General features: G+C 37.1%; 1 protein-coding gene across 10 annotated transcripts in view; it reads right to left on the reverse strand.

Annotated features, from left to right (window-relative positions):
* The window catches only part of LOC149568661 (membrane-associated progesterone-binding protein 4-like), a 158174-nt gene extending 146349 nt beyond the window's left edge, over positions 1–11825 (reverse strand). For 3 of the 10 annotated variants that reach the window (XR_016362600.1, XR_016362599.1, XR_016362598.1), the window contains exons 1-3: positions 11422–11786; positions 1806–1882; positions 1443–1514 (exon numbers count right to left, since the gene is read on the reverse strand). Coding sequence is in view for 7 of the 10 variants with exons in the window: in XM_089821535.1 (XP_089677661.1) it covers positions 1443–1514; positions 1806–1882; positions 11422–11634 (362 nt within the window). In the remaining 3 variants the exon portion in view is untranslated. The other 7 variants (XM_089821535.1, XM_089821531.1, XM_089821533.1 and 4 more) reach the window with 7 other exon arrangements.
* Between the last annotated feature and the right edge of the window lie 2187 nt (positions 11826–14012).

Consider the following 14012-nt stretch of genomic DNA (forward strand, 5'->3'; position numbering starts at 1 on the left):
GATTGGCTTCACTAGGATCCTGACGACTCCAAGCATGGCAACATTTATATCAAAGTGCAGCAGTGGAAGCTTGATGGAACGTATAGGTGCTTTAAGGACGTGGTGTTCATGGTCATATGACACAGCATGGGGATTTTTGGTGTTATAGCTTTCGACACCTGCACTTGGTTTGGGATCTTGGAGCTTTGTAGTTGGCAAACTATTTGATGACAAATTGCTTAAGGGAAAGCAATCTTTGGGTGGCGAGGATTTGTAATGTCCCCAATTTTCATAGAGTATCATAATTAGGTTAATTAATTAAGTGGTCCAAAAATTTAAATAACATTATTAAAGACCTTTAATTTATTAATAAAGGTGGCCCAAAAATTTATATAACATTATTAAAGACCTTTAATTTATTAATAAAGGTGGCCCAATTAATAAAATAATAAAATAAATTTGTAGCCCATTTGTAAGTTTCGAGAAACTTCTTGGAGGCCTTTATAAGGTATTCATTGGCACCGTAGGTAGGAATGGTGGAGTTTATAGTTTCTTTGTATTTTTAGAAGATGAAGGCTGAAGGTGGTTTGTAACTTTGTATATAGTTTTGGAGGTGGGTGATCCTCTCTATTTTGTATTTGCAATTTTGGTGGAGCCTCAAATCTGTGAAGTCTTCATTTAAAGACCAATTTGGTGTAATTTACAATGTATATAGATCCGACATTCACATATTTGGTTCAGATTGGTGTATTCTATGTCGCTCTGGTGTTCATCTGTGTTATACTCTGGCGCAATAACACCCATTGTATCCTGATGTCATCACCACTACATACTTTGTCATCAAACCCATATATACCCTACATGCAAGGCTTTGTTCTCTGTTCATCAACATACGGCTGAGGTCTCATTGATCATATCGCCCAGTAGACACATCATACACCGTAAGGAAATATTGAATGGCAACCATCACTGAAGGGTGTTGAGTGGCAATATTGGGTGGCAGTGTGCCCACTAGTATAGTGGTAGTGCTGACTGGTATAGTGGCAGTGTGCTACTAAGTGGGGTTGAAGGTTTATACTATTGAGGTGTGTCATTTGGTACATCGCACAAGCTCAATGTCTAAAGTTATTGGTTGGCACCCAATTTTCCAAATAATTGTCAGCATAAGATATGCAGACCTGTGCAATGTTATTTGAGAAAATGTTATAGTTGCATTGAACAGTGAATGGCATTTTGAATTTATAACAGACAAAACAGCAAACAAGTTTTAGTTTTAAATGAAGAAACAGAAGTTTTGAGTTATAATAACCTCTACATTTTTCCTGTAATAGCTGCAAGTAAACTAAAAGGTGCATTTCTAGTTAAGGGATCAAAAGGAATTTCATGGACTACATCCTATCTGAATCTAGCATCCAACAGAGGAACGTAATAAACTTTAATTGACAATGGCAATATTAGTTTACCTTCCAGCAAAGTGATTGTAACTGCCCCCTACTCCATAATGAATTCTGCCTTTAGTTACGTCAAAGACACTCCTGAAATTGCATCATGAATACCCAAATGTCAAGTGACTAATAATGCAAAACTCAGAAAGCCACTTTCACATTAGTAGCAATACTCCTTAAACAGTTTAAATACAAAATGCATAACACAAGGAACAGATATTCAATGCCAACAGCATTCCTGCAATAAAACAGGGAAATACTGATGCACTGACAAACCTATTGAAATTGATCCTGGATCAAACACAAAGCTAAAATAATAAATATATGATAGAAAATTAAAAATTAATTAATAGAATAAAACAGAACTAGCATAAACAATACCCTAAAATGCCCAAGAGAATTGGTAAATCTTCATCCGTGCCATTATATTTGGCTAGCTCTTCTTTAGTCCATAACCTCTGTACACAACACAAGCACAAATGTCTTTAGAAAGAAACCAAAATATAGAAGAACAAAAGCTTCAATGAGAGAGAGAGATATGGAATGGTTAAAAAAATTTATTATACTCAGTGATTCCTTTCAAGGTTTCAGGTCACTATAAGACATCAAACAGGAGATTGCATATTCATAACCAAAAGGTGGCATAAAAGTTTTGTTACAGAAAATTCTAGAGGGGCATCATAAGCAAACCTTAAAATACTAAATGTCTACACAGATAAGTTGAAAAGCAGATAACTTGAGATGCAGGAGCATCCTAGATGAATTTGCAATCAGCATCAACCAAAAAAATTATATTTTATGTTTCCTTGTATTTTTGGCTTAAGATGAATTTTTGGTATTTAATAACTCTAAGCCAAACATTGTTATAAACTATTTTGGCATGGCTTATATGAGACCAATGGTGTAATTTTGTGTATCTTGGTGGCATTTATCATTGTCAGTATTCTGCTTTGAAGGAGGCTTGGGGACCCTTGGATCAGGTGTGGACAAAAGCGAATTTTGGAGCATCAAAGGGTAATCTAAATCCATCCAGTGTTGGATTCGTGGCTAGAGATTGAAAGAGGAAACTTTTGGTGGTTGGAGCTAAACACCCTTGTGATGGGATGAATAATGAGGCAGAAGTTCAAGCTGCTCTCAATGCAGTGTTGATGGCTAAAAAAATTAGTGTTTCCTGACTTCACCTTGAAGTGGATCCACTGATCATTGTCAACATTATCGCCAAAGAGCAGGTTGGAGTTTATAACTTGAATATATATATTAAATGGATCAATTCTATTATTGGCACCTTTGATGATTTTAAAATAACTCATGTTAAATGGGGAGGGAATGGGCTGATGAACACTCTGTCAAAGGTGGGGCTAACACTTAACTTGGCAAGTGATGGGATGTACAAAGACTTCCACACTATTGATGGGAGGAGTCGGATTTAGAACTCGATGGTGGCAGTCAACATCATCATTAGATGTGAACACAATCTTTAGTATGCTTGAGGGTGTCATTGTTAATGCTATATCAGAGGATATTATTCATGCTTGGAGTATTCAAATAGCAGGCACTCTTTCAAAATGGCTGATTTATTTTCACACGTGGGGGCTTTTTTGAACACCTAAAGGGTCTCATTTTTTTAGAGTGAGTTTTTGTCTACCACACTTCTTTAAATTTCTTGTTTAAAATACAAATTTCTACAGCTATCCATTGGACGGCAAACGGGATGAGTAATCATTTCTCGGAAAAGGTTGATTCATAGCTGACAACTTATTAATATTGGAGCCAAAAAACAATATTCAAGGTGGACATGGTTGGGTTATGTTTAATTGAGTTGATGGGCAAGCATGTGAGAAGGCATTGGAATGAACACTTGATACACAGGGGATTTAGATGGGCATATCTGATAATTTGATATTGCTCTTTTTTTTTGAGATGCAGAGTTTGGTTGGGCGTTTGGTATAGGGTTGGAAGCTAGTTTCACTCTGTGCACAGCAACACAACAACAATGTTTGTTGGAGGAAGTTCCCAAGAAGAGAATGCGGAGTGTTTTCCCACTTGACAACCTAGAATTTTGGTAAATTATTGATCTGCTGTTTGGTGAAGAGTTCATGAACTCTGAACACAGATACAAGGCAAACATTAATATTGCATCCACCCTGTTAGCATGGGTACTTGAGCTCAGCACCAAGGAGGAAGCAGTTTGGATGATGAAAGCATGTGTTCAACTGGAATGCTGGCACAGCCAGGCAAGGAGTTTTAAGCCAGCGTAAGCAGTTGGTGTTTGGTGGGTGACAACTCACCAAAACTCCAACCATTTCTGATCTGGAGTGCCACCACCAAAAAAGTGGAGAGATGAGAGGAAGCAATGGCTGGGTGGGAGTTATTGAAGGACCACCTGCATGCATGGGAGATGGAGAAGAAGAGGCGGAAGCTAGAAGTCAAGGATGAGAAACCAGGCAAGAAAAAGGGTAAGGATGTGGTCTACAGCCCAAAGGACAATTGGGTAGATGGCCCAATGGGCAAAGCACGAAAGATGCAAGGCATTTCACAATTTTCTGGTTAAATATTTTGTTACTTCATCGTCAGTGCTATACCAGTTCATTATTAATACCATATCAAAGGGGTATTCAAATTGCAGGCACTCTTTCAAATGGTCCATTTTATATTCAGAGGTGGGGGATTTTTTGAAGACTTGAAGGGTCTTAATTTTTAAGAGTAACATTTGGTCTAGCACCCTTCTTCATGTTTCTTGTTTAAAATTAAAATTCCCACAGCTACCCATTGGATGGCAACCAGGATGGTTAATGAGACATGTGCACAGTTTTCATTTCATGGAAAAGGTCAACTCAGAGCTTACAACTTATTAATATTGGAGGCAATAAACATCATTCGAGGTGGACGTGGTAGCTCATTGAAGTACCTTGGTCCTCATATGTGGGTTATGTTTAATTGAGTTGATGGGCAAGCACATGAGAAGGCATGTTAAGGAAATATTTGTAAACAGGGGGGATTTAGATGGGCATATCTGATAATTTGATAGTGCTAGTTTGTTTGAGTCACAGAGTTTGGCCAGGCGTTTGGTGGAGTGATGGAGGCTAATTTCACTATATGCACAGCAAGACAACAACAACATTTCTATGGGGAAGTTTCCAAGAAGAGAATGTGGAGTGTTTTCCAACTTAACAGCCTAGAATTTTGGTAGATTAATAATGATGTGCTATTTGATGAAGTGTTCATGAACTCTGAACACAGATACAAGGTAAACAATGATATTGCATCCACCCTGTTAGAATGGGTGTTTGAGCTCAGCATCAAGGAGGAGGCAGTTTGGATGATGAAAGCATGTGTTCAACCAGAATGGTGTAGGGGTCTCATTCCGATGGTGGTGGTGGCACAACCAGGCAAGGGGATTTGAGCCAGCAAATGCAGTTTGCATTTGGTGGGTGACAACACACAAAAACTCCAACCATTTTTGATCTGGAATGCCACTTCCAACAAAGTAGAGAGATGAGAGGAACCAATGGCTGCGTGGGAGTTCTTGAAGGATCACCTACATGCATGGGAGATAGAGAAGAAGAGGCAGGAGTAGGAAGTCAAGGAAGAGAAACCAGGCAAGAAGAAGGGTAAGGATGTAGTCTATGGCCCAAAGGACTATTGAGTAAATGGGCCCAATGGGCAAAGCATGAAAGATGTAAGGCCTGCTAGTTTCACATTGTTAGTGAACAGATTGTCCTTCAAGAAAATGTGTGCAACTATAACCCTCAATGCCCAAGTGAGAGGACTAGTCAGCACCAACAGTTGGACAGGTTATCATTGGATTGATAACCTTCCTCTGAATTTTATCGCGTACAGCTCCCCATGTGAGATATACAATGAATTAATTGTGGATGCTGTTAACTAGAAACCATGAAAGGATTTCAAACATCTACCTGTAAACACAAAGTAGACGCGGAAAAACTAAACAACTACAAGAAAATGAACGGCAAATGACACAAAGTCCATTCACCCTGACATGTTACAAAGGATGAAATCAAGAAACACATTTTCCATCTCCTTGAGAAAGTGTAGAAACAAAGCTATGAATATGTCTTGCAATCAGAATGTATACAAGGAACAGAGACAATAAAAGCATGTTTTAGAGAAAACTAAAGTGACACAAAGATCACGATTAGTGGAAAGAGGATTGCTCAAACTCTAGATTTTGATATACAATCACCTGCCGAGTCTCCCTTCCCTAAAGCATAAAAGATACAAAGACCTTATTACGCATTTGCAATTACAATCACTGTTAAAGAAAGCTAAAACTTCTTCTCTCTATTACATAAACAAATCATAACTCTCCTACTTTCTAACACACAATTTAGAAAAGAGAAAAGAAACCCTGGCTCTGCTCCCTATAACCTTCACAAGAAAATGGGATAATTCTGAAAATCTCTCCTTTTGCTGAAGCCCACAATCTGCAGTCCCGGAGAGAAAAGATGGAACCCTTTTTCTCTGGTTCCGTGGTCTATTTAACCTCTTTGGGGTCTGTTCACCTTTCAGTTATCCAAAATTGTTTCTTTGATATTCCCCAAGACTCTTTAAATCCCACCTTACAAATACCCTTTCTAAATCCACTACACATGTCTTCAGCTATAGATTGTTTTTAATAAAACACTTTGAGGAAGCCGGATGATTTTCCTTCCCACTTTTTATGAAGATATTCAATCAAGAATAATTTTGAGTCAATTGCTGGGGGACAAATGTGGATGTTTACTACTTGACAGCTGTAGTAACCCTCATCACTGTAGGTTCTTTTTATAGTGGTGATGGTCCCTGACATGTGAATATCAAGAAATCTACATATATTAACTCTGTATTCATCATTAAATTTGGCCACACCCATGTGCAGGGATTTTGAATTTCATGCTTGAATTTTTAAAAAAAGGGAACTCTTAATCCTTTGCACTTTTCATGATAAAGTTTGATCAGTCAATCATCAAACTAATTTAGGTTTGGCGGCAGAGATACTACTCAGGCTTTCTATTCTTCGAAAATCTTGAAGTCTCATCTTTAATCACGAATAAAATCCTCCATTATTCCTTCGGAATTAAATTTGACAAAGATTAAGATTTTGCTCTGCGGGTGAGTATTTTATCATTATCTCCATGTTTGATGTTATAAACCATCAATACTCTATGGTTTCTGCCTCGTGCTTTGATATTTCTCTTTACTTATCGCCATGTCTAAGTTCCTGCAGGGTTATGCTATTTTCAGTTCTCAATCTACTCTTTCTTTTTAGAATAACTTCTTCGTATTGCTCCAACTAACATTTTTTTTATGTTGATCTCGTAACATGAAAATAGAATCATTCTGATGACAAGTAATTCCCCGGGACTTTTGGAAGCTTCCAAAGCAACTGATTTGTTGAAGCAACTGAGAATAAAGGTGCACGGTGCCATGCTCAATTGCCCCTTCAACGTGCCTATTATCTCTTTTAATGCCTTTCGAGTTTGCTAGCATGGGAGCACCAAAACTCATTTCTTTATTAATGCTTGCAGACATAGGCTCTGTATGCACATTCTATCAAACAGTTTTCTGCCATTTCTTCATTTTTATGCCGACACAAAGCATGCTCGGTTATTTGATCAAGTAGTTTATATTTCCCCGTGAAGTCTTTATATATAGGGCATGGTGAGATTCACACCTGTTCTTTCATCCTTTTATGACTTGCACAAGTGTTGCCGAGCGTATCTCATACATCGGGTTTTCAAGGGAATGCAAGTTCGTTCGGGCTCGAGCATGCAATTTGTCACACAAATTATGTGCTTCGTTGATGCCAGCCTTTAATACCTGTGCCCTATTCGAGCTCGGGTTTTCTATGGGTGCTCACAGTAAGCTCACCTTTCATTTGAATGTTGTGGCTTTGAAAATGAATGGGTTTCTATCGGCTCTGTATTTGACTTGAAATGCAAATACTTCGCACTCCTGCCATCAATATGAAGACCTCTGGGATTTACAATTCCCCGGTGGCTATGTTTGCATGTTGTGCTTTCCCATGGTGCCTTGTTAAAGCATCGGCTTGTACTTTCTTTTGTTCTCTAATACTCATGACGTATCTATGTCTCCGATAGTTTGAATCTCATGTCATGCAGTTTAAGGCAGGCTGAGGCATTTTGGTTTATTTCAAGCTCACCTATGTCTTCTTTCCTTTAGCAAGACAATACTATTGCAAGAACACGGATCTTTAATCACTAATCTCGTCCGACTATCAACAGCCAGCACACTCGATAACAAGGCAGCATATCTTAAGAAAACTGATGCTCATTATCACTAATTTGTATTGAGGATGATTAACACAGAATATGTCTTCATGCGGGCAGTCATCCAATCAATTTGAGGTAGGGACTGTATTTAGCGCAGATATGAATCTGTCCTTAAGCTGTAGTCATGACTTGAATCTCAATTAAAGCATCCATATGAACAATGGTGAACATTCCCGATGATTAACTCTGACCCTCACTCTTTCTTGTGGTGACCTTCATTTGTGATTCTCTTTGCAATCGGGCACTCCTTGTTCTTCAAACAGATTTAACATGGACTAAGCCACATAGAATGCAAGGTGTCCCTATGTCTGCACAGATGCTGCAGGCTTGATAATGAAAACAGATGTATTAGAATTCGTGATACCATGAAATCCACACTATGTATTTGGCATCGGGGCGTTTATCTACAATCTTATTCTTGCTGTTTGATCCTGCCACCATCATGCATTCAGGGTTTCTTTTGCTTGTATATGTTTATTCCACTTAGGAATTCTATGAAACAAACGGTGCTTCAAAGATGAATGAATTCTAATGTAAGCTCATCATGTGCCACCTGAGATTGGTCAGACCTTCCAAATGCTCTGGTCTCTCGGGCTCTGAACACCAATTCAGTTCTCATAATCCATTCTTTGAATGACCTCTGCAGACACTAGGATCAAGATTTGAAAAGTAAAACCACAACCAACTGCCTGATGCACTATTAGCTTGTGTTTGGACAAATCGACCATGTATGGCCTCGAACACATGCATGTTTTTCTTAGCAATTCTAGCATTGTCATGGGATAAATGCATATCAAAAATATGACCGGTCACCAATGAGTTTCTCAATCCAATCTAACGACAGCTTCTGCATGCCCCATAATGTATTGGACCTGTCAACTTATCTTGAGCTGATCTAGCATTATTCTTTCACAGTGATAGATGTGAATAGCATTTACATATCCCTGAGTCCATATTTAAAGACATGTCTCGGGCTTGTTTTGGAAAACTGGAGCAAGGAAGTCTCAAAACCAAAGTGTGGATTACTGAACCCGAGGTTCATACCATAATCTTGCACATTCTAGGCATCATCTTCTAGACCCACCCATGACGTTTTATAGAACCACTGATTTTAATTGAAAGATAGAATGAACCCTTGGAACTACTGAACTGATGGAATCTAATCATGAATTATGAACTTTCCTGAGTCAACCATTCTGCATCCTGAACCATGAGTCCGAACTTTGCTTGTGTTGAACCTGCAGGATGGATCATCTGAACCACTGAACTACTTCAAACTACTTTGAACTACCAAACCACTTTGAACCATTTTGAACCTCAGTTCGAAGTATTTCAGAGAGGTTCAAAACCTGAAACTGAAAGTTTAAAATCTGGGTCCATAAGTGTACTAACACACATTTTGCTGGTTATATTTTGTTTATAATACTCTGTTAGTGTATGCCTATCAAAAAATGTCTTTTTAGTATATAATTTTGATAGCCCATTTTCTTCATAGTATGGGGACAGGGATTGGGAGTGCTTCTTTTTTTTACTCATAACTGTAATGGGATAGTCCTAGGGCACAAGTGTTCACACCTGTTTTACTGCATTTACAGTTTTAGAAGGTTTTGGTCAATTCCGGCAAGGTGATGGACATTGATAGCAGACATTTTCAGGGCTGAGCCAAAAACTATAATTTGTTTAAAATGCTCTGTTAGTGTATGCCAATCAAAAAATGAGTTTTTTACTATTTGATTTCGATATCCCATTTTCTTGTGATATTGCTATCAGGATTTAACTGTGTGATTTTGAGTCAAACTCATTGACCCATGTTGCATGAGTAGTGATTCAACATGAATCCATCTCTCATGAGAATGAATGGAACACTTAGCACTCATTGGATCTAGGTGATGCTCGCAGGGGTGAAGCACTGGGACTTCCCGGGAGGTCACCCATCCCAGTACTACTCCAGCCTGAGTGCGCTTCACTCCGTGGTTGCAAGCTTTGAGTTTAACCATGGAGGAAACTCCGTATTGAAGCGTGCTCAGGCTGGAGTAGTATTGGGATGGGTGAACTCCCGGGAAGTGCCGGTGCTTCACCCCTGCGAGCATCACCTAGAACCAATGAGTGCTAAGTGTTCCATTTATTCTCATGAGAGATGGATTCATGTTGAATCACTACTCATGAAACATGGGTCAATGAGTTTGACTCAAAATCACACAGTTAAATCCTGATAGCAATATCACAATTTGACTTGCTGTGGAAATTATCTCCTACTTATCCCATTTTCTTCAATTTATGGGCAAAGGGATTGGGAGTGCTTATTTTTTTAACTCATCACTGTCATGGGCTAGTCCTAGAACACGTGTTCACACCTGCTTTATTGTGTTTCAGTTTTAGAAGGGTTTGGTAAATTCCAGCAGGGTAATGGACATTGATAGCGGAGTTTTTCAGGGCTTAGCCCTTTTGGGTATATCATGTTATATTTACTATTAATAAAATACTGATATGTTACTGATAAAAAAAAACATTGTCAAAATTCAAAACTTGACAAGGTGAGCATTGTGAACATGCAGATCCCACATACACCTCAAATGGAGCCAATTTCAATTCAAATTCAAATTAATTGGAAATTTAATTGTATGACTAGTTTTTTAGTGCAAGTGGTCTTACATGGATAGCTAATTTCAGCATGTCGTTAAGAGGTGTTCTATAAAATCTTAGTAGAGATTTCAAATTCAAATTTGTATGTGAGGCAAGTGGGACGTAAATTGGGGAAATGAAATACAAATATAATTTGGTGGAAGAAAAAGAAAGGGTGTTGAGTTTTATTCGTATTTTTACAGGTTTGAAAGTGGAGATTGGAGAGCTTGAAGAAAGGCTTTCCGGAAGCCTTTTGCTGCTGCAAATGCACTGTTGTTGCAGGTCTATGGACAGACCCAAATCAGATTGGAATAATGTAATAAGAAGCCAAAATGCTTGGCATGCTGTTGTGTAATGTTACTATGAGTTTCACTAAGAAATTTCCCCTAGTTTCCTTAGCATAATTTTGCTATTGAATTCCTCTTATTTTCTGTAGTAAAACTTATTAGAGTATTTGAAGTGTGTTATAGGTGGAGATTGAGGGGTTTACGTGCTCATACATCAACTTGTGTAGCAATAGATCCTGAAAAATTCAATGCCTGACGAAAAAAAAGGAGCGAGCTTCGGAGCTTCATAATAAAAATAAAGCAAATTCTAAACAGAAAAACTAAAAGATGGCTGACGGAATCCTAAACGTCGAGAGCTAAAATCGCTCGTTAGACATCAATAACAGCTTCCGTTACACGTCACGGATACATAAAATAGCAGCAATTAGTAAAATTGCACAAAACCTAGGCAGAAGAAAACAAATGGCGTCAAAACCAACAAAATGGGACTTCTGGGATAGAGAATAAACGTGGAAACTAAATGTTTCATGATAAACATAGATTTGAAGTTAAGCTCCACAACATTATTTCCCCTAGGGCATAAAATAATATCAAACAACAGAATTCTTAAAATCTCAATGCATTACATTTGAGCAGCACCTGACTTAAGAAAATGATAGCAGCTCCAAGAAAATAAGTACAACAGACTAGATTAATGTCATATAACGAAATGAATTCCATTGAATACGATAAATAATGTTTCAGAGATACAAAAACTACAACATGAAAATCACTCGTATTATACTTAACACATACGGGTGGCATTGAGGGTCTGTTGCCGATGTACATGATAATTGTAACAAGTGCAAGTGTTACAACGAGCCCAATAGAGGAGGGGGATGTTATAATTTGTAGGGATGTTATTTGCTGCGCTTTTCTGATTTTTTCTTGCGATGAGAGTGTCTTATTATTTTCGTTCTTCCGCACCGCCGGTCGAGATCGGATAACAGGAGCACTGTTCTCGGCCATCTTAATCTCTCTCTGCTTTCAATTCAAAATGAAATGACGAATTGACTATCAGAGTCGATGGTGTATCTGAGCTTGGTGCGGATCGAACGCTCGACCAACTCAATGGGAATTCAGTTGTGCCAGCAAACTCTATATGTTGCCATGTCGCCTTATTTTAAGCCAGCTAACTATCGACGACCAAATATTTGGCCCTTGACTTCTTTGGCGTTGTTGTAAGTAAATATTATTAGTCCAACTAATGTTCCCCGTTGCTGCATTTAATTAATTTTTATAAATACATTGATTGTCTTTCTAAAGTTTTTTTTTTAAAAAAAATTTAATTAATTTTTAATAGATTGTTTCTTATTCTGATTGGCTCTTTCTAATTTTGCCCAAGGTTAAATTATTTTTTCAAACTAAAAAATAAGAATAAAAACATATAGAAGATTTTGAATGGAATTTTAGAATTTTCGATCGTAGCGGAGAGTGCGCTTGAAATTTAGCAAAGCAAATCTTCTTAGAGGTTCAAAAACCCTAGTTCCACCTTGATGTTGGGGTCAGGATTATCATAATGGAATCTTGTGGGTTTAAAATCCATGAAATTGGGCAAAAATTTTCTGGAAGGGGAAAAAATGCTCACTCCATGTTGTGCCAGAAGATGCGCCTGCCATGGCCAGAGACACATCTTTTGTATATTTGATATCCCTCTTTGCTTAAATACTTAGTTTTTTTTCTTCCCTAGAGAGCTCACAAAAATGCCTCAAATAATCTTTCTGAAATCTCTTCCCCATGCCCCTATTTTTCCATTTGCAGAGAATGAATTAGAAAAAAAGAACTCAATTTTGTAGAATTGGTTGCGCTGCAAAGGTTAAATGTCCCAAGTTGTCCCCTTTCAAACATATTCCCTAAATGTCTACTTCCTATTTGTGCTTCATATCATGCACGAGCTGGCATTTTCTTGAGAGTTTATGCTCCCACGACTCTATATTCACACAAGTAGGTAGGATGTCAAAAAGAACATAAACAGTAGGCACAGAGACCTCATTTCTCATATTGGTTTGCTAAGAAGTTTATGTACTTTGCTTGCATATTCATAGTTTGCATAAATGTCTATGTTATTTGCATTTGCATTGATGGATGTTCAATGCATTTTGTCGAACGGTTCAGTTGTCTTGTCTATGCTTCCCCATTTTGCGTACATGTCTACTAAGGCAATTAAAACTGCATCGTTTGAAGACATTCTTACGTCTTTAATGCTTTGGTAGATATATAAACCCTATTGTGCTTGGTTTGCCACAATTCCAAGCTCGATTTAAACAATGTTCTAATTCAAAAGATGGAATTTTCTATCTGTTATTATAACCCAATTCACCAAATCCTATCTCCACTCATTTAATTTTAGATATGCACCAACGTTTAGTAAACAAAGGAAGGAATCTTCATTTTTAAATTAAATTTTATGCACATTTTCCCTCTTATCCCTTAAAACAAGCTCATACATATTGTTAGTCTCCCCTACCTAGAGGCTAGGATTAGTGTTTTCATTGCACAAAATAGATTTAGTCTACCTTTCAGGAATAGTGCAATCTCAACTTATTCTATAGAATTTTGATTTTTGATTTTTTTTCTATTGACAATCTATAGATACAAGAATTGGATGTATGGTTTTCCTTATAAAACATCGTGAAGTTTCTAAACATTGGCTAGTACCATTTATGTTTAGCCCCTTGCCTCATTGTACAGAGTAGACTATTGTTTTCACTTTGTCACTTTCAGATAATAATTAAATTTAAAACTATGAAATCATTTTATTCTATGGTTTTTACTAAACTCTATACAAACTCTTTTATTAAAATGATTTTTGCTTTAATTTTTACAATTTTCTCATTGCAAACTTTCCTAGCAAGAGGTATTGCTGGTGAGTGCAACTGTGTGTCCGGTAGGTCGTCTGTAGCTTCTTGCAATAAATGTGATGTGAATCTTTTTGTTAAATTTGATATAGAAGGACAAGTTTCCCTTTAAATGTTTATCTTACATAACAATCTCTTTCAAATGTGCTACAAGCACTAAGATTTCAAAACTTAATGAGAGAAGTTTTTATTGTGAAATTGAGGTTTTAAAGCACGAAGACCAATGTGCAACTTAAAAATGAGTTCTATTATTGAATTCATTTTATATTAAATGCATTCATAAATATTATTGAAAGATAAGTAAAATGATAATTGGGGGGAAAGCTTGGTAATGATAGAGGAAGGATAATGTAAAAATATTTTTAAAATTAAGGCTTTTTTAAAATAAAAAAATTAATATAAAATTATAACAAAATTTAAGATAGAAAAAGTGTAAATTTAAAAAGTTTAATAATTTGTATTATCAATTACTAATTAAAATTCATCTTA

The sequence above is a fragment of the Cupressus sempervirens genome, chromosome 3 (genome assembly GCF_028749045.1).
Source record: "Cupressus sempervirens isolate cs-2001-9-10 chromosome 3, ASM2874904v1, whole genome shotgun sequence".
NCBI lineage: Eukaryota > Viridiplantae > Streptophyta > Pinopsida > Cupressales > Cupressaceae > Cupressus > Cupressus sempervirens.